Source organism: Haliotis asinina, chromosome 14 (genome assembly GCF_037392515.1).
Source record: "Haliotis asinina isolate JCU_RB_2024 chromosome 14, JCU_Hal_asi_v2, whole genome shotgun sequence".
Classification (NCBI taxonomy): domain Eukaryota; kingdom Metazoa; phylum Mollusca; class Gastropoda; order Lepetellida; family Haliotidae; genus Haliotis; species Haliotis asinina.
In genome coordinates this window covers 27,407,212-27,428,462 of record NC_090293.1, presented here as the reverse complement: position 1 = coordinate 27,428,462, position 21,251 = coordinate 27,407,212, and the positions used below count along the sequence as shown (strand labels likewise).

At 42.5% G+C, this 21,251-nt stretch overlaps 1 protein-coding gene across 1 annotated transcript in view; it reads right to left on the bottom strand.

Annotated features, from left to right (window-relative positions):
* Positions 1–3,245: 3,245 nt before the first annotated feature.
* LOC137261133 (leucine-rich repeat-containing G-protein coupled receptor 5-like) overlaps positions 3,246–21,251 on the bottom strand; it is a 59,216-nt gene continuing 41,210 nt past the window's right edge. Inside the window, exons 4-20 of the mRNA XM_067798827.1 lie at positions 20,903–20,974; positions 20,184–20,327; positions 19,977–20,048; positions 19,636–19,707; positions 19,405–19,473; positions 18,927–19,070; positions 18,132–18,272; positions 17,672–17,737; positions 16,066–16,209; positions 15,629–15,700; positions 14,156–14,333; positions 13,089–13,203; positions 12,068–12,247; positions 10,970–11,197; positions 9,469–9,648; positions 8,845–8,970; positions 3,246–6,249 (exon numbers count right to left, since the gene is read on the bottom strand). Of these exons, the coding sequence (XP_067654928.1) occupies positions 4,394–6,249; positions 8,845–8,970; positions 9,469–9,648; positions 10,970–11,197; positions 12,068–12,247; positions 13,089–13,203; positions 14,156–14,333; positions 15,629–15,700; positions 16,066–16,209; positions 17,672–17,737; positions 18,132–18,272; positions 18,927–19,070; positions 19,405–19,473; positions 19,636–19,707; positions 19,977–20,048; positions 20,184–20,327; positions 20,903–20,974 (3,859 nt within the window). The 3' untranslated portion in view covers positions 3,246–4,393. The remainder of the gene's footprint in view (positions 6,250–8,844; positions 8,971–9,468; positions 9,649–10,969; positions 11,198–12,067; positions 12,248–13,088; positions 13,204–14,155; positions 14,334–15,628; positions 15,701–16,065; positions 16,210–17,671; positions 17,738–18,131; positions 18,273–18,926; positions 19,071–19,404; positions 19,474–19,635; positions 19,708–19,976; positions 20,049–20,183; positions 20,328–20,902; positions 20,975–21,251) is intronic.

Sequence of the window (21,251 nt, the reverse complement as noted above, 5' to 3'; positions counted from 1 at the left end):
GTAGTCTGCGTTGTGTGGGAACCCATATATGCGCTGTAATTACCACTAGGATATTTCCTTCTCCGCGAAGTTTGACCATGGCAGAAAAACAGGGACAAATTGTAGATAACCCGGTCACAGGTTCAGCTTGGTTTGGTTCATTCAATCCACTGATCAACAGCATGAGCATCGATCTACGCAACTGGGATACGGTGATAATCGTTAACTAAGTCAACGAGCCTGTCCACCCGATCCCGCTGGTCGCCTCTTAAGACAAGCATGAGTCACTGAAGATCACCTCCAGCCCGGATCTTCAAGGGTAGCTGGTTAAAGAGTTACAGTTAAATGGGCAAATTCTGCAATTTCTTGGTTGTGTTATAAGCGTCATATGCAAGTGATCATTTTCAGGATTTCCAGCGATGTATCGCACGTAGATGTATGAAATTGCAGAATAAAGCATACCGTTATAGCGCTTAAGAATCAGTACCTACCCCCACGCCTTGTTTGACACAGAACAACATCTGTAGCACGGAAAACCAAGCGTGACTGTCACCGACACTTTTCACCACAGTCAAAAGGCTTAACTGTCTTGTGACACATCGTCACTTGATCACATTTAGCTGCCTGTATGGACATTTCACAAAGTCACTGCGTTGCATGCAATACGCAGTGTTTAGCGGAACATCTGAAATCTGTTAGCTTTGTTAAATCTGTATATTCACTCGCAACTAATATACTAATGAAAAAGGCATTGGGATTTTCCGATTCGTTTATATTACTAGAACTCCTGTTATGGCTGGATACTTTTCCTACAGTGGTATCTTGGGTGAGCATTTATGTCGAAGGAAAAAATACGAGAACACCAACCACATCGCAGTGTTCTTTTGTCTTATTTACTCAAAGTGCGACACAAAGCATGGGAAGAATATAGGAACACCTTTACTTTCATGCATTTATATATTTGTTTCCCCCAGTATAGCATGGTAGAAGCAACAATCAACGACTTTTCAACGTTTCAAAAAAACTGGCATTAGTATTAACAAGCACCATCGGTGTGCAAATTAAAGATCAAGCTATCTACATTATATATATATATATATGTATATATATATATATATATATATGCATTTTGTCTTCAGAGAATATATTTTTATGGGTATTAAAAACGAAAGTCCAGTTCAGTGGATAAGGTCGGGCTTGTTATTTGGAGATAGCGACGTAAAAATACCTACTGGAGGAAAGCACAATAGTATTCCACGTTCGAAATAACGAGTAACTTTGTACTCAGGGATAGCTTGACCGGAACATTGTGAAAGTGTGAATCATTTTTTATCGTTTCTACACAATCGCGACCATGAGCTGAGAAGCAGTATATAGTCACATTGGATTGTGAACAAATGACAGAACAGGCTAGGAGGTACAAAAGCTGACCTCGCCTCCACCAGTCTAAGGCTTTCGATAGTGGTAGCGCCATGTTTAGTAGTGACTGAGTGAAAGTGATTCGTTTTACACCGCACACAGCAATATTCCAGCTACATCTCGTCGTTCTGCTAATCATAAAGCCTGGACAGGCAGTGATCAGCAATTGAGATACGATGACATGTGTCAACCAAGTCAACGAACCCGTGATCCAATCCTGTTAGTTCCCTCTTGCGACAAGCATGGGTTACTGAAGACCAAATAAGACCCTGATCTATGGAAGCTATGTCTAGGTATCACCTTAGCTATAATATTGCTTCTGGATATGTTCCAAAGGGTTCATATTTCATTAAAAGGAACATTCTGCACGGCCAAAGAGAACATTCGTGCGGCTGTTATCCATTGTTAATCTTTCCGCGGCAAAAGAGCCCATAATCTGTTTTCATGGTAGTCTGCAAAATCTAGCGACCGCTATACATCGGGTGTTATATGACGCTGTGTGGATGAATGGCTCTTATTATAAGAGCTAAATTATAAGTATATATCCTCTTGAGAGACATGAATTTAAATATTATCGTTATCTCATCGACAAAGTCCTCGGCTATAATTGTTAAAAATACCATTCGAACCAAAACATAGATTTGATATCGCGTTTTCATTCCAAGGGAGACAATCCGTGATGTACATGGGGTGGCTTCACGCAAGTAAAACCGAAACAGCATGGATGAAGACATGCGTCTACATAGGCTAATGGACACTCTTACATCGGGATGGTGTTTCAAATCGAGTTGCTCAGTGTTCATCCCGGCTCCGAATCCAGCCAAACCTGAAATTTCGCATCACTTAGTTTACTGTTCTGTAAGAGTAATCTTTCTTTACTATTTGACCGCCATATTGTAAGCAGCTCACTTGACAAGCTAAGGACCACTAAGGACCGCTATATCAATGTACTTCCGTCAGGTAAACGAATTACTCATCATCGTTCCAGCGTCCTCGGGTCTCTTCCTTCGCGCGCTCTTTGAAAGCAAGACCAAATATGGTCAAACGGAAAAGACGTCATGGTGCTGTTGTACAAAGATACCATACCTGCACATAGTCGTAGCATTCTTTTGTTCAAGACCCTTGTCACCATGCATCATTCATTTTGTAAAAACTGACGGCCTTACATAAACATTCAATACCATATAACGTCTGTAAATATTTTTAAAAGAACGCATAATTCAATGAGATTATACTTGTCGTGTATAGTCCATTGGCTTGGGTCTGATTTTGAGGTTGATCGTTACAAACCGGACTGAAGCATGACACTTTGCAAAGTGCTGGGAAACATCATGATAAAACATAATTTTGGGTGGTGCCTGATTTTGGGGACCACTTTACGAAAAATTCCAGATGGCGTCCAAGATGGTTGCCATAAAAGATTTCCAATTCTAACACTATTTGACTTTCCCCTTCTGGACATATTTTGGGGCGTACTCTATCTATTGGCCCAATTTTACCCCAGATCAAAGATGGCGTCCACGATGGCCGCGTAAAATCAAGGATTTCCAATTGTAACACTATTTGACTTTTCCCCGCACTGTTTAAAGTTACATGTTTTACTCCGTCAAGGTTTCACCCCAAGCCACTGCACTACAGCCCAAGCCTGTTCATGATCCACATTAAAACTAACGATATTCAGAAGGACATACAGTGATAATACTGAACAGCAGCATAGGGCCTAACGGGTCACGTCCGGTAGCTAATCATCAGATAAGTAACAACTTTCTTAAGGCATGCTATAACAAAGTGCTAAAATATATTTCTTCAGTATCAAAATCTTAGTACTTGGATGGATTATAACGATATGTTCTCGAGTTCTATATTCTTTGCAAGATAAAATACACTATTCAAAGGAAGTAAAAGAACACCAGAACATTCATTATGGTGCCGACAACCACTGTGACTCAGTCGAAATTAAATCCACATGCATTGGTATGGTGCTAATAATCAGCGTGAAACTCCGATTCCTCAATATTACTATGTACAGTTTATCACGACAGACTATATATTGTAATTGCAAACATGTTCTTGAACTTCTGTTGAATAGCGTATATCAGTCACACGTGAATTTCGGACAGTTAAAAACATCAAATACTGTCTCTGGATATTTGAGATTTGAAATGTTTTTGACTCCCCAGTTGAATAATACTGATTTTATTGTAGAAACTGCTTTAAATATTGAACGGATATTCGATTGTACTTTTGTTTCAAGGTTTCTCATATTTCCACTTCCTATGGTAGCCAAACGTGTATCCTTAAAATTTCTCCCAAAGTATATCATAAAAGTCCCCGCTAAATAATTATCCTTCTCCATTACGAGAAGACTTCCACGTCTTGAATCGACTTAAGAGCAATATGGCAAAGTGACAATGTATGGCACAGCATTGCAGTATACATCTCGTTCAAACACGAAGATACAAACTAGGTTTTGTACAGATATCTCAGTTCAGATTTTACCATTGAAATCCAAGGAGATGAATACTCCACAAAAGTCTTTGCCGACAAGCCAAATAATACATGCGTCGAATCTGGGATTCGAACCACTGGGACCAATCCAAAGATATATACACCTTGACAAAAGTTGAGCTCTTCTTCCTTAAGGTCTTTGAAGGGCATTTAGAAGTTGGGAGAACTCTTTAACTTTCGTATATTACTCAACGAAACGTACGGACAATAAATCTATCACATACGAAGTCGTGATATGACACAAGGCAAAAAAGGCTGGTCAAATACATATTGTATCGGTATGTCACAAAATAGGAAAACAGGTTCTGTATTCTGTAAACAGAAACAAATACATACCAGAAGAAAAACATGCAGTGTTTTTTTTTATACATAGAAATATCTAGGAACACTCACTGGTGCTCATTTTTGTTCAAGGGTGTACTTGTATCAATATACATATCATTCTATTAGCATTGTTTGAAACCCAGTGAAGAAACTAAAATTCTGTTTACATCTCCGACACAAAACCGCTTTCTTTATCACAGCTCTTTAAACTTGACACATTTTGTACAGAGCTTTTAAGCGCTTCACTCTCATTGCTGCCCAGGACTTTATCAGTCGAACTAAACAATAACTGCGCTGTTTCCTCTTCTTCAGTAGCGTCTTCCGCCGTTTGTCGGCGCTTCACCAAACCGGAATCATATTTCCGGGACTTCCGGTCAAAAAAGTTACTGTCAGCATAATATTCGTCGTCGTCGTCCACGAATGCAGAGTCTCTGTTAGAGTTATTAAGCAGCATATACCCTTCCTGCCCCGGGGTTAGGCTTAGTCTCTTGCAAGGGGGTCGGTACAAGTCTGTGAGTTGTGGTTGAGTCAGTTCAACAAGACTGTTGGACCGCCCAACTGATGACTGAATAAAATCGTGTTCTGCAAGAGATTGTGTGAAAAACCTTAGATGCACATTCTTGTCTATCTTTTCTTTTTTACGTTTTCTAACACATAAAGTATCACCAGATTGTTCTTGTTGTTCCATGACAGGACAAGACAGTTTGGCTTTGCGTTCAACAAAACTTGATTCGGTGGCTTCGCCTTGTTTTTCTTCATCCGATTTCCGTCTCTTTTTAGACGAACTGCGCATGTGCGACCCGTCCTCTATCACGAGCTGGATGTCAAATTGAGACTGGGTCAACTTTTCAACAAATACTCCTGCGGATTTGGATCGGGAATTTGTGGACACTCCGCTACAACACTGCACACACCTGTCTGATGAGCTATTCGAGTTTTCTGGCATCAGGACCGCATCGTAGTCACAGTGCTTGTCTGTATCTATAGGACTCGACTCAGTGCTACAACAAGGGATGTTTTGCGTCCAGAGTGTCTTTTTCTGACTTTTGGATCGGTGAGAATGAAAACTTACTTTTTCTTGATGACCTTGAAAAGCGACAACTGGAAGAGTTATCTGCCCTTTGAGCGGAGGAACGGTCTTTTGAGCATAACATGAACACGAAGCATCAACACATACAGTCCCGGATTGCTTGATCCAAACCGCCCGGTGGTGATTATCCTCTTCGTCATACGTTAAATACGACTCAGTGGTGCAATTCAGATCATCCATCTTGTCCTTGGAACAAAACTCCTGGTGTAGGATGATGTGAGAGTCCGCATCGGTTCTGCCAGAACCATGCTTTCTGTGTTCAACATTTTTCTTATTGTTTCTCTTGGTCTTGTGACCCTTAACGCTTCGGCATTTGCAATGGGGGCAATCCTTAGCTGAAAATGGTTTAGTGCTCTGTTTGTTGTCACACTCACTCCTCTCTGAGTCGCTCTTGACATTGTTGGACTCGGAGTGGTAGTTGATTAAGCCACCATACTGGCTCCCGATGCTCATTGAGTTGCTGTTGCTGCCCCGCTTTTCTCCTGGAACTAGACTATTCAGCCCCGAAGGACGTCTCGAGGGCACCCAAGAGCTTCCGTGTCTGTTGCTCACTCTGGAGAAGTGGCGCGCTATGGACGAATCTTCCAGACGTCGACACAGGAGGACACAGTCCTTCTTGAACTGTTTCGTGAAGATTGCGTACAGGAAGGGATTTGCACAGCTGTTGAGAGGAAGGATAAAGATGGTGAGGACCTTTGCTTCGTTTAAGTGGATGAGGTTTTTCCCGAAGGCTGCTGCTAAGGAGAGGAAGGCGATGGGGGCCCAGCAGACGAAGTCGGTAAAGACGAGGAGGGCCATCCTCTTGGCTACTCGCATGTCGTTGGAGTTCCAGGCTTGGGAGTCCCGGATGGAGAGGTACATGATAAAGTAGCAGCTCAGGATGATAAAGAAGGAGATGCCGTTGAATATCATGATGAAGCAGACATACCCTGAACAGAAAAAGACGACATAACATTAGCCTTGACCTCTGTGCGTTTTTCAACACAGAGTTTAACAACGTTAAACCATAACATAAGTGATCAGTGGGTGTGGAAATAGAAATTTGACAACCCAAATCAGAATGATATACCAGTTACTAAAATGTGAGTTTGATATAATAATAAGTCGATGTAATCAGCCCTACTGTTCATTTTTTCTGTGCGACCTCACAGTGTCAGTACCAGGAGCATACAGGAGAAAGTGAGGCGTGACAGAATCGGTAAAATACGATATGCAAAAAAAAAATTTTTAACGACACAGTGTGTCAGCTTAATGCGAAATGCCCGCAATTATGCCTGACTCAGACTTCTGTGGGGAAACAAACGAGTGAGTGAGTGAGGGAATGAGGGAGCGAGTGTGGTTTTAGGCTGCTTTTAGCAATTTTCCAGCGGGGGACACCAGAAACTGGCTTCTGTACCCATAAGGGGAATAGAACGCGGGTCTTCAGCATGACGAGCGGACGTTTTAACCACTCGTCTATCCCACCGGGACCAAACAAACGAAACAAACGATCACAAGTTGGAAGCTGACTTGATCTGACGGGCCAGAAGTACTGATGCGATTAAGAAAAGAAAATATCACGAGTTTGCCTGCATAAAAACAAAAAAAAAATCATTCCAAAAACTGATTGGTGTAACGACGACTGCAGATCAGAAAATAAAATTATTTTAATTTGGATCTTTAATAGAAACTTTACAACTTTACGAAGAAATCTCTAAGTGACGTGCAAGGACAATACATGGATATACAACTACTTTATTACTAATATGAATGACGTTTAGCCGTAGCTACCAACACCGGCATCAAGCATATAGTACTTCGTGAGTTTCCGAGAGAATGGGCTGAAGGGAAGAATGTTCCAATACAATGGAAATCTAAAAGACGTTTACTGAGAGACACCATTAAACAGTTGCTGTTCCAAGTTCCTCAGTTCCTTGGACAGAAATCCAATACCACATTTTTGTGTGTTCCAAACAGTTAAGCAAACACTGGAGAATGTTTCTGCAACAATCCGTTCTGAACAAAATATACGCGTCATGAATATTCTTGTTAAACATATAAAACTTTCGCCTTAATGATAGTCGGTATTAAACGTCAACAGTGATAATTCTGTAAATACGTTTCCATTGTCTCAAAACCCACGCAGTGCTGCATTTTGTGGTAATTATCTGGATATTCGGTGTTCGTTTGCTGCTAGATATATCACGGTGATACGTTATTCCTACTAACATGTTTCCTGAAAGGTTTACTGCAGTTTTCATGTGATACTTCCAAACATTGCTGCGTAAATTGGGCTTGTTATGTACGGAGTGATCTGTCAGCTTAACGCTAGGACATTTTACAACGTCCTAAAGAAACATTACATGGATGTATTTGTTCAGAAAGGACATAAAGATATTTCATCTATGATCAAATTACCTCAGTCTAAAAACAATTTAGCCCATGTTTATATCTTATCTGGAACGTTTGCAGGGTCATGATCCGAACATAGAGTCGTTACCGGGGAGTGGGTGGGTAGGGGCGACTATTGAGGGAGAAACAAGTATTGCGACAGTCTATCGCAACATACTACTGCGCTAGTGATAGTCCATTGTGGCCAATACTATTTGCGATAGTTTTTTTTCTCTCCTTGAATTGTCTCATTTGAAGTCAATTCCCAAATGAATGTGTAGTTTACAAGAAATAAAAACAAGTTAAAGTAGTTTCACTCTCTATTAATAATTGACAAAAAACTTGAAACCCAGATCGAGTAAACAGTTGAAACAGAAAGAAACTCAATGAAGCTGTCTGTCTGCATCCAAACAATAAAAAACAGAAGGCAAAAATATCTAAAAAATGCTAAAATATAAAGTCAACTGCTAGCCAATGCATCGATAGTTTTTTCCTTTCTACCACCGATCAATAGCTGCCAGAGACTCAACAACTGCAATACCCTTAAGACAGTTCGATGCATCGCTGCTGTCCTAGTGAATGAGTGGGTGGGTGGGTGGGTGGGTGGGTGAGTGAGTGAGTGAGTATGGTTTTACGCTGCTTTTCTTAGCAATATCACGGCGAGGGGACATCGGGAATATGCTTCACTCATTGCACTCATGTGGGGAATCGAACCCGGGTGTTCGCTCTCACGAGCAAACACTATAACCACAAGACTACCGCGAAAGTGTGAAGAGTTGATATTCAATAATTAATGTATAAATGAAAATATTTTCCATAATCAAGACGAATTCGGTTTCATTTTTTAACATTCAAGGTACTAAGATAAACCAATGTTTCTACGTTGTATTTAAAACCACATGGAAAGTAACCAAAGAATCCTTGAAAATGTGTCACCTTACAAACGTTCTATCACGAGAATAGCTTCGTGAAATCAAATTAAAATACTAAATCGCACTGAGACGAGGGACCCGTCTGTCTCTCTGAAGGACTAAAATACACTGACAAAGGGATCCTGTGTAGATGCCTCGGAATTCCACCAATGGTAAGTGTAACCTGTTTTGAACGAGTCCTTAAAGAGATGTTTTAAAGAAGATATACCAGTATATACAAACCCTTAGACACGACTCCGCTGATCTCAAAGGGCAGACACACTGCGAACTTCCTGAAATCGCTGATGCCGAAGATGGGTAAGCTCGCGATCAGGATGGAGAAACACCACCCAACAAGCATGATGTAACCTGGGAATAACATGAAGAGATCACCATAGTAACGAACATCACTGCTGCATTTGGGCCACCTGTGAGTGAGTGACTTTAGTTTTACACCACACTCAGCAATGTTCCAGCTATGTGGCGGCGGTCTGTAATCGAGCCTGGACCAGATCCGTGATCAACAACATGAGCATCGATCTGCGGGATGGGAACCGATGACATGTGTCAGCCACGTCATCAGTCTGATCACCTGATCCCTTTATCCCAACACCACATGCACTGGTTGCTGAAGACCAATTTTAACCTGGATCGGATCTTCACGTAAGAGGCGACTAACAGACTCGGGTGGTTGACACTGATACTGACTCGACAACTTGGTTGACACTGTCATCCCAGTTGCCTAATCGATGCCCATGATTCTGTAAAATATATCCGAGGGGCTTTTCTCAAATAACCCCTAGTTTGTGAGCGTTATTTGATACCCTCGTTATATGACTAATGCGTGAGGACTTCTCCAGTACTCACTTGCATGTCGCAGAGAGAGTCGCTTGTTGAGCTGCATAGCGTGTGTGATGGCGTAGAACCTCTCCATGGTGATTACCGTCAAAGTGAAGACGCTCAGCTCGCTTGACAGAACCCCAAGGAACCCCGCTATAACACAGCCGGGACTCAGTTGCCACCAGATGGCGTGCTTCTTAAATTCACCTGCAGATTGACAAAAAATACATTTCTGTGATAACCATAAGTTGTTGGAATTCAGACCCTGCTAAGGTAACAGTTGTGTTTTCCGCCGTATTTAACTTTAATGCGGCTTTAACCTGTCTGTTAATAACGGTTTCTGGAAAGTCAAACTAGTGGTTGATGCAATGAAACGATATATATCTAACAAAACTGACACTGCAGAGACGGTCATACATTTAATGAATTCAACATTGTTAATGAATCAAACATGGCGCCAAGAACCGGTCTGTTATCCTGGGGATGTATGTATGTCTTGAGTAAACACAAACAACAGTCAGTCTAACACTCCTTAAAAGTAGGGGCGTCGAAAAATACAGAGAAAACGTAAAATATGTTTTAATTCAACGTAATGCCTTTTGCAGGGTATCTGTGATGCAACGTACGTTGCGATGAGGAGAGTGATGAAATGTTTTCAACGACTATGTGTAATCTTGCTGCGAAATAACCATTATAACAGATGTTTGCGAAAACCTGAGCAAAGTATGCCTCACCACAAGTATCTATGACAAACTAATAGAAGGAGAATAGGATATACACAAAAATAAAAAGGGTATCCATGGTAGAAGTGAAAAATAGGTCAATTCATTCGCAACTTATAAATATTCGATTTATACTGCTTTAATATCTCTTATTTCAATTTATCTTTCAGCTAGACACTTTATATCAAGGGTAATGTATAGAAAACTGAAACGGCTTCGTCACGAAATACATGCGTATCTGACCCAGCTGAACTTGCACGGACATTAAAGTTATTAATAGTTATTGGGAAATTCATTGAAAGAGACGGGGCTTCACTTTATCAGACCAGTTATCTATACAATGGCTGTATTATGAGGTAACAAGTTGGTATTTAGGTGAGTGAGTGAATTTAGTTTTACGCCACACTCAGCAATATTCCAGCTATATGGCGGCGGTCTGTAAATAATCGAGCCTGGACCAGACAATCCAGTGATCAACAACATGAGCATCGATCTGCGCAATTGGGAACCGATGACATGTGTCAACCAAGTCAGTGAGCCTGACCACCGGATCCCGTTGGTTGCCTCTGACGACAAGCATAGTCGCCTTTCATAGCAATGGTATTTAGGTATAAAATATATTAGTCAATGGCTCTAAATACAATTCAGGATACAAAAAGGAGTTTGACAAATTCACAATGGTCTTACGTCGCTTTTAGCAATATTGTAACAACATAACGACTTCACAAATGAGCAACGTACGATGTACCTATATAGAGACACCATAACCACTAGGCTACCCCACCGCCCCACAATATGAAACTGACCCAGAGTTGAAGCGTCCACTATTGCCAGGAACCCTAGGTAGATCCCCATGAAAAAATCAGCACATGCCAAATTACAGATGAGGAAACGTGGGACATCCATCTTGGATCTGCTGGTGACAGATACAAACAGGACCACGCCGTTGCCCAGCACGGCCAACATGAACACAAACCACACGCCACATCTCAGTGACCACCATCCAAAGAGGTCATCACATGGCATGAACGGACCTGAAACATGAAACGGAAGTGAGTTGTGTTTCTTTCCGTTGAGAATTGTTTTCGTTTAACGCCGCACTCAGCAATATTCCAAACATATAATCAGGACATGTTGTTTAACGCCGCACTCAGCAATATTCCAGCTATATGGCGGCGTTCTGTAAAAATATCGAGTCCGGTGCAGACGATTCAGTGATGAAGAGCATGAGCATCGACCTACGCAATAGGGAACCAATGACATGTGGCAACCAGGTCAAGGAGTCTGACAACCCGATCTCCTTTAGTCGCCATTTACGACAAGCATAGTCGCTTTCTATGGCACGCATGGGTTGCTGAAGACCAATTCCAACCCAGATCTTCATGAGTAAACAATCTGTACAGAGCAATCATCCAGTGATCGATATTGTGAGCAACGATCTTTGAAGACGTGCCAGGATGACACACGCAATCAACTCAGACAGTCCCAGCAGTCATGTGGTCATATTATATGGTGTCTTTTAAACGACGAGGTTGACTAGTGGGATTCCTATACACACTTCCGAGCAATAGTCCTCAGATTGATTACTGATGCTTCAACCAAATCAGCCAGTCTGACCACCAGATCCCGCCAGTCACCTACAATGATTTGGTTTACTTGTTGTTTAACATTGCACTCAGCAATATTTCAGCTATATGGTGGCGGTCTGTAATTGATCAAGTCTGGAATCCAGTGATCAACAGCATGAGCGTCGACCTATGCAAGTCAACCCAGTCCGCGAGTCTGACCACCTGATCCAACCAGTCGCCTCTTACGACAAGCATGGGTTACTGAAGGCCAAACACAACACAGCCCTTCGTTTGGCTACATATTTTGAGCTCTGTTCTCTTCTGACATTTTTTTACCTGGTTTAGGCTTGCATGTAATGGGTGGTTTCGGTAAGTCAAGGTCCAGGTCGAATTCTTCAGTTTTGTAGTTCGTCAAGTACGTGTCCATGTTGACTGAAGCATTATACGGCCACAGATCGTAATCACCGTACTGTGCGTCGAAGGTTTCGCCGGTGCCGACATAGACGTTGGTGTTGTCTACGAAGTGAACATGGGAAGTCATTAACAGCACTCAGCAACATTCTCGTTTCATCAAGGCGGTCTGTAGGTGATCGAGTCCGGACCAGCCAAACAAGGGGATGATGTTATGAACAACATCCCATAATCTCAAAGCAATATTACACAGAATCAAGTCAAGTAGAGCATGTAGGTCGGTGAAAATTTGGCCAGCTCTTACATGCTATAGGGAGAACCAAGAGTCTTAAAGTTAAAATAAGTTATAAGCGAAACTTGACGAATCAAGAGGCACGACTGCATTGGCATCTTAACCCATTTATGCATAAGGTCATAGATGTTTTGTTAGCTGGTTTCTTTTGGCAAGTGATGAAAGGAATGAGGTGTCATTTGTCAGTAAATAAATTTCCCATACATTTTTACATTGCAAAAGTACCTCCCAAAATGGGACTAGATACAGATGAGTTAACTTAAATTATGTAATTTACTAGTCTTGGTTGGCGGTAGATCAACCTCTTAAATCTTAAACTGACTCTTTTAATTTAAAACCTCTAATGGAATAAAACTAGCTTTTATATGAATAAATGTACATTAACAAATTGAAACCTGATCATTCCATGAGCATTCTCGACCCCATATAATGTTTTCTGATGACCTAAACATCAGAGTTGATAAATGTATCATTAAGTCCTCTGCAGTTCCTCACATATGAAAACCATGGGTAAAGGATTATTTTACAGTGTTAGGTAAGTGCATTCATACAGACACCTGGAGGAAGTGAAGGGCCTTGATTTACTACGATACCGGTCCAAAAATAGGGACGGTATGCATGAATGAGTTACTGACAGCAGGAAAAGGAACCTACGCAAGCTGTTCCAGAATGTTCTGTTGCCGTCAGTCGGGTCCCACGCTCCCATGTTGATATTCCCATTCTTCAGCCACACAATGTCCTCCTGTAGTTCCACCTTGTTGTGGTCGGTCTGAAACACAGATTGAGTTGAGTTTAGCACAGCTCTGAAGAGTATATCACTATATGATGGTGTATCAGCTTGATGTTGGAATAGATCAATAGTTATCCACAGGGCAGTTGAGTTTTATGTCGTCTATAGCAATATTACTGCAATATCACAACGGGAACACTTTAACCATTTGGCCAATCCATCGCACCATGAATCATAGAAAAAGGATAGAGATAAAACCAAGGGGAAGGGTATGATGAAACCTCACAGAACGTTCTATGACTGAAAACACATTGACATGGTTGCTTTGTTGTTTAACGCCGCAGCTAAATGGGGGCCGTCTGTAAGTAAACGAGTCTGGACAAGACAATCTATTGTACCAACAGCATCGATCTACATGTGTAAAGACCTACCAGTGCGGGTATAATCAAAGACCTACCAGCATGAACCAAGTCAAAGACTCTGTATTATTACAAGCATCGGTTGCCGAAGACAAGTTCTAAGCTGCATATGGATGGGTCACTATATGCATTATTAGGCTACACTTATCCTGGACTGTGTACCTATGTAATCTAAAAGTGTGTATCCATCAGACGTAGGTCCCAAGACGAGAAGACCCGTGAAGGTCCCGGGGTAGAATAGACCTTCAGCAACCCATGCTTGCCATAAAAGGTGACTATGCTTGTCGTAAGAGGCGACTAACGGGATCGGGTGGTCAGACTAGCTGACTTGGTTGACACATGTCATCGGTTCCCCATTGCGCAGATCGATGCTCATGTTGTTGATCACTGGATTGTCTGGTCCAGACTCGATTATTTACAGACCGTCGCCATATAGCTGGAATATTGCTAAGTGCGACGTAAAACTAAACTCACTCACTCACTCACCCCAAGACGAGAAAAATGGTGTATCCCTAACACTGTATGCACTAATTACCACGACCAGTGAATTCTGTGTTACAAAGATTCTTCACCTCAGTTTCAAGAAAGTCACAGCAGTGATAGGCGTATGACAAGATGAGGAGCTCGATCTTGGGGAATGTCTCTTTGGGCGGGAACTCTCTGAGCTCAGTGTTGTGGTAGGTCTTCAGTTTCGTTAGGTTTCTCAGGCCATCCGTCGGCAACACGGGGATGTGATTCTCCCCCACGTTCCTGAAAGAAGCAGATGATACCGTGAAAATTGCGCGCCTGTCTCTGAAACACTCTCTCTCTCTCTTCTCGATCTCCCGGCCCTTCTGTACATTAACGATCCTTCATTTGCTCCCCTTGTATCCCTCTGCTTCACGATCTTTCGATTCTTCAACCCGTCTGATCCATCCATATTTCTATGTCCCTCTCGAACCTCCTCATCCTCCCCTCTCCTTTACCCTCACTGTCGTGATCGTACTATCGTCCCCTAGGCTTGAATCTTCTTTCCCTCACCATCCTACCATTCTCCTCGTCCTTCCTCGTCTCCCTTCTGACTACCTGTTCTTCTTTCTTACCCAACTCTCCTTTTGTCCGACCCCTCTCGCCCTTAGATCACCTCACCTTTTTTTTTAACCTCCTCTCCCGTCTCACCAACTCTCCTTCTTTCTGACCCTTCTCTCCCTTCTGATCACCTGTCCTTCTTTCCAATCCCTCCTCTCCCTTCTGAACACCTCTCCTTCTTTCTCTGACCCTTCTTTCCCTTCGGAAAACCCCTCCTATTTTCTGACCCTCCTCCCCCCTCTAACCACCTCGCCTCCCCAACTCTAATCTCTCTTCTGATCACCTCTCCATCTTTCTGACCCGTCTCTCCCTTCCAACCACCTCTCCTTCTTCTCTCCCTTCTGACCACTCTACTTCTTTCTAGTCCTTCACTCTCTTCTTATCGTCTCTCTTTTCATACAATTCTCCCCACTCACCCACCCCTTTCTCCCTGATCACCTATCCTTTCTGACCCTTCTCTCCCTTCTGACCATCCGCCCTTCTTTCTGGTACTTCTCTCCCTTCTGACCACCTGTCCTTCTCTCTGGTACTCCTCTCCCTTCTGACCACCTCTGTTCATTCTGACCCTTTTCTCCCTTCTGACCACCTGTCCTTCCCGACCCTTCTCTCCTTTCTGACCACCTTTCCTTCTTTCTGACCTCACTCTCCCTTCTGACCACCTGTCCTTCCCGACCCTTCTTTCCCTTCTGACCACCTTTATTTTTTTCTGACCTCCCTCTCCCTTCTATCCATGAGTGTGTCATGGTTTGTGTGAGACTATGATGTGTGGAGTTGATTAGGGGTTGGGGCCTGGTGGTGGGATTAGGTTAGGGGTGAGGGTCACGTTTGGTACGGCTGCTACATACAGAAGGATGAAGGCCACCAGTGTCCTCAGTGTATGAGAAGCTAAGATGCGTGGTGATGGTTTGGAGTTGGGGTTTTGGGGTGGTGTTTGCGGTTATGGGGTTGGGGTCACATGGGGTTGACGCGCTACTTACAGGTCTTCCAGGGAGTTGAGGGGGACGAAGGCCTCCATGTGGATCTCTGTGATTCTGTTGAACGCCAGATCACTGGAACACGGAACAAACACTGTCATCTTTATATCAATGCACCACAAATGCATGACAAATCAGCATGATCACAGCAGAATAACCTCAATGATAAACTTTCACCACCATGTCTGGAAAACTCTATATATCACTATTGTATTAGTGATTTCATGCCATACGATTGGTTAAATTCGATAGGTATACACTAGTGCTTAAAAGAAACTATATACTGCAAAATATATGCACAAAAATAAACATTAAGTGAAAAAAAACATATCGAACACACATTCAGAACCACCCTTTCCGGGAACAAATGACGAAAGATGTTTACGAATCGCCTAAACGTAGCGAAAAACCTGGTACAGATATGATAAAAGCCGACTTACAGGTACATCAATCGCTGAAGGCCAGTGAACGCATCTGCAGGTATGTAGGTAATGTAGTTGTGTACTAGCACAAGGTCTGTCAGCCGACGGAGGCCACGGAAAGGTTTGCCTTGGAGACTGGTGATCTCATTGTTGCCAAGGTTACTGAAATATGTCACAAAGGAAAAGTATTGCAGAAAATATATCTGTTCTTGTTATTACAAAATTTACATACAAATAATGTTGGAGTGATTTTTAGTCCAATTAACGACATTGGTTAAACAAATTCGAAAGAGACAATGTAATGATGACTTAAGTATACAGACTATAGGTTGAGAATGTTTGTGATTGAGATTTGTTACACCTGTTAAGTTAGTGAGTATAGTTTTACGCCGCTCTCAGCAATATTCTAGCTGTCTGTAAATAATCGAGTCTGGACCAGACAGTCCAGTGATCAACAGCATAACCATCGATCTGCACAATTGGGAACCGATGACATGTGTCAACCAAGTCAGCGAGCCTGACCACCTGATCCTGTTAGTCGCCTCTTAAAAGCACGGTCGCCTTTTATAGCAAGCATGGGTCGGTGAACGCCTATTCTGCCCCGGTCCTTCACGGGTCTGTTACATTTGCTGAAGGAAAAAACCAAAATGTCAAGATTATGAGCACTAGAGAGGGAACGAGCCATTAAAATGTCGCAGACAGGAGTTTCGAACAGTCATGTTGCCAGGGTTTTAGTTTAGTTTTACTTTTATCCAGCAATATTCCAGCAACACCATGACTGAGACACCAGAAATGAGCTTCACACATTGTTACTCATGTGGAAACGAGTCCCAAGTCTTCGGCTTGACAAGCAAACGTTTCAAACATTGATTGATGAGGCGCTTCCACTAGCCTGACTAACATTCCCATAACTGTACGGCCGAGAATGACCACTCCTGGCGATGATTACCATCTGCGCATTCTTAATCTGCGCAACCGGATGCCAACGGTCATCTCTTCAGCATCATCAGGGCTTGAGCACCAGGTCACAGTGATGAGACGAGCACGTGCTGCCAGCACTGGGGCTATTGGCATTTGCGGTTCTTGTGATGAACGAGTTCAGCTACATGACGGAAGAATATAGATAGCTGGCGTAAACAAAGTAAGCGTCTCCAGACAAGGTATGCTTGGGTGAGGACGGTGAGGTCGGTATATGAGAAAATCAGTCTGTCCTTGGGTAATGGCATCAAAGAGTTTTGTATAGACTTTTAAAACCGATTTATCAGTACCTATTACCTAGTTATCTAGTATAACCACAGTTCTTACAGCAAAGATACCAGTGAAAATTTGGGTTAGAACGAGCCTTAAAAAAGCATCTTGTCGTGAGAGGCGACTAACGGGATCGGGTGGTTGACACATCGCACGCAAATTGTGTAGCTCGATGCGTATGCTGTTGATCACTGGATTGTCTGGTCCAAACTCGATTATTAACGGACCGGCGTTATACAAATCTGAAACATTGCTGAGTGCGGCCTTAAACACCCAACCGACGAACCAATCTTGCAGTAAAGGGACAGAACCGTAACACAATTTTTGCCTCCATAACTTCACCTACATATGCGTCTGTATACATGGCTGTACTTACAGACTGAGCAAATGAGAGCAGTTGAAGAGGTTTGGAATCTCAGAAACACGATTTGAATGTACATCCCTGAAAGAGAAAATATTTGGCGTGTTATTAAGCGATGGTTATGTAAAGAGGGGCTATCCCGATGGTTAAATCGGTTAAGGACAGATACATGAAAGGCGCGGTGTGTGTGACACTGTGAGATGTGTCCGAACGTGACATACTTGGAGTCACTGTGGTGTTATGATGTTCACTGGGTGACACAATAGTGCTTTTGTGGTGTTCAAGTGCTTTCAAAATGGTGTTTTGGTGATAATATTGCATAAAACTGGTATCAGAATGGTGTTATTGAGGGTAATTGGAGCAAAACCGGGTGCACTGGTGCAGTTGTGATACGGTAAACAGTTGGTGTAAGAATAATGGCAGTTGTAACGTTTTAAACACCTGGTGTCATAATGCTGACCCCGTATTTACTTACAGAGTCTTCAGTATTCTCAATCTGGGACAAAGGTTGTTTGGGATGACCTTGATACTGGCACGGTCAAACCGAAGATATCCCAGATTTTGGGTGTTCGTCAGTTCGGGAAATTCCGTCATGTCACGTGCCTCAGACAATGTACTGCAACAAAGGCGATTAAATCAACGTCGATCGAATAGAGTGTCACTCACTGGGGGCCTATCGATGCATATGTGGGTATTAAAGGCAGAGAAGGATTGGTGGAAATAAAAGTCTGAACTAAGAAGCGCTCGTAAAATCCTGGATTGTGAGTCAGGTGAGACCGAAATGTTGGCCAAGAAGTTTGTCCACAGCACTCGTTTTCGGTGCTGATGTATCAACCTGACCATTGTGAACAATTATCTTCAGAAGTATTTAGGTCAAGAGTTACGTTACACCAGTCTTTGGGTATATGTTGCTGACATCCGTTTACTTTAAACCTTGAACATTCCCACCGATTTGTTTATCACTCTCTCACGCGTAAAAGTTTCCTCCTTCTATCCTACACTTGTGTTTTACGATAATCTCAAGCTATGTAATCATAGGAGGGACATTATCACTTGTTGCATTGTCAAGATCTATTATTAGCCACAGTGTACAATCAAGCGCGATCATGCGACGACGCTGATTTTTTTACCGTTCGCAAGAAAGAGATAGAGAGAGAGAGAATAACCGCGTCTTAACCCTGTTTTTAGCAGTATACATGCAATATCGCACGATTTATCCACAAGGTGTATCACTGTCTCAGCCAAGGGCGGATTTAAAACAGAGACTCACATTTTTCCGAGTCGAGGAAGATTGCTGAAGGCGTGGACGCCTACGTCGGTGATGGGGTTTCCCTTCAGCTGAAGCATCTTCATCTCCCTGTTGTGGCTGAAGCAATAGTCGGGTAGATACTCTAACCGGTTGTCGTCGATGTTGCTATGGAAACAATAACACAACATAAACCATATGCAGCCTCGATCACGTTAACCGTTAGAGTGAGTGAGGTTAGGTACACGCCGCATTTAGCAATATTCCAGCAATATCGAAGCAGGTGGTAACAGCCGAATCAGCAATATTCACGGCGGGGAACGCCAGAAATAGGCTTCACACATTCTGCCTATGTGGGATATTGAACCCGGGTTTTCGGCGTGACGAGCCAACGCCTTAACCTCTAGGCTACCCCACCGACACTTTATCTCCACAGACCTTGAAACATACAAAACTCGAGCATCCCCAATTACTTCGAGTTAAATTTTGGAACAATACTTACAGTTCTTCCAGAGCAGTCAGTGACTTAAAGGCAACTGGGACGTGCTTCATTCTGTTTCCCTGGAAGTCTCTGAAGAGTGAGTGAGTGAGTGAAATATTAAGTACAATATGGAATATTCCTTTAACTCAAGATCTGTATTTTACAGTTGCCAGTTATCAGATTATCACAATTTCTTAAAAATACTTTCTAATATAATTAATCTACTCATCAACACATGAATGCAAAACTCACAAGATCGTCAAATCGGAGAGACCCACGAACGCGTCATCACTGACTTCCTCAATCAGGTTGTCTGCCAGTAGTCTGTAAATAACAAAAGTAATATTAGTGAGTGAGTATGGTTTTACACCGCTTTTAGCAATATTCAACCAATAACACGCCGATATGGAAATGGGCTTCCTATATTGTACCCATGTGGGGAACCGAACCCGGGTCTTCGACATGACGAGCGAACGCTTTATCCACTAGACTAGCCCACAGTCCCGATGGATGAAGACTCATGGCTGACCAGTAATGCTTTCCCAACACCCCACACACAGTCAGAGAACAAGGAAACACCTGGAGGAACTCACAGAATACTCAGCTTGGTGTTGTTAGCGAACGCACGGGACGGCAGCTTCCTTATTTCATTCTCGTTAAGATTTCTGAAACAAAGAGTAAAGAGTCATAGCGACGAACAATCATCATTAAAGATCACTTACACCGACACGCTTCCGTATTTCGACAAACGACAAACAAATCAAAACAAAAACAAACAAACAAACAAACAAACAACTTACATGGCTGCGAGGGAGGGAAGATGGCTGAGGGCAGCAACTGGAACAGTCTTCAGTTTGTTGGTATCAAGCCACAGTTTGGTTAAACTGCGCATGTTCCGGAAGGAATCAGGGGGCACAACCTCGATCTGATTCGTCTCCAACTTCCTGCAAAAGAAATATACTGGACAAAATAAGTAAGGGATATTTGTATTTTTAGGATTGATATTTTATCAGTGTGTCAATGAACAAATAGATCATTATTCAGAATTTCAAAATGTACATATATCCCTAACTACTTTTGTCTGGTATACATCGTTCGTTAAAGGAAGTATCGATTTACACCATTTATTCGACAACCCATTTGTCTTCAACAAACCGTGCTTGTCGTAAGAGGCGACTAACGACATCTGCCTGGTGATCAGACTCGATCACATTGTATCCCGATTGCGTAGATCGATACTCACTGCATTGTCTGGTCGAGACTCGATATTTTTTTTACCGCCGCCATACAGCTGGAATATTACTGAGCGCGGCGTTCAACAACAAACAAACCAAATACGACAAGCATGGTTTACTGACGATCTAGCGGATGGTTTCAGGTATACCTGCTGGATGAATCGCTACACAGTGAATTGCAGCGAGACAGCTGTTCCCATCCTACACCAACCATCCCAACACATGCACGCACGCACGCACGCACGCACGCACGCACGCACTGGTACATAGAACCTGGTACTCACAGTTCGGTGAGACGGTCCAGACTCTGAATCGCTCTGCGAGGCACAACCTTAAACTGGTTACCTTGAAGCCATCTGAAACAAGACCATGACACCAAATATGGTTACATATGAAATGTGACACTCACAGAGACTATGGTAAAAATGGTAAAAGAAAGTGACATGATTACTTGTGATATGTTCCAACCATGTAAAGTGCGACACATACAAGATTATCCGGGGCGCGTGACCAAAGAGATTACAAGTGAGATGCCAAGATTTACTATCAAAAGCATTATTACAGTATGTTTTATACATTATTTGAAATCATATAGATGTAAATACATTACAATAAGAAATCAGGGTTTATGTC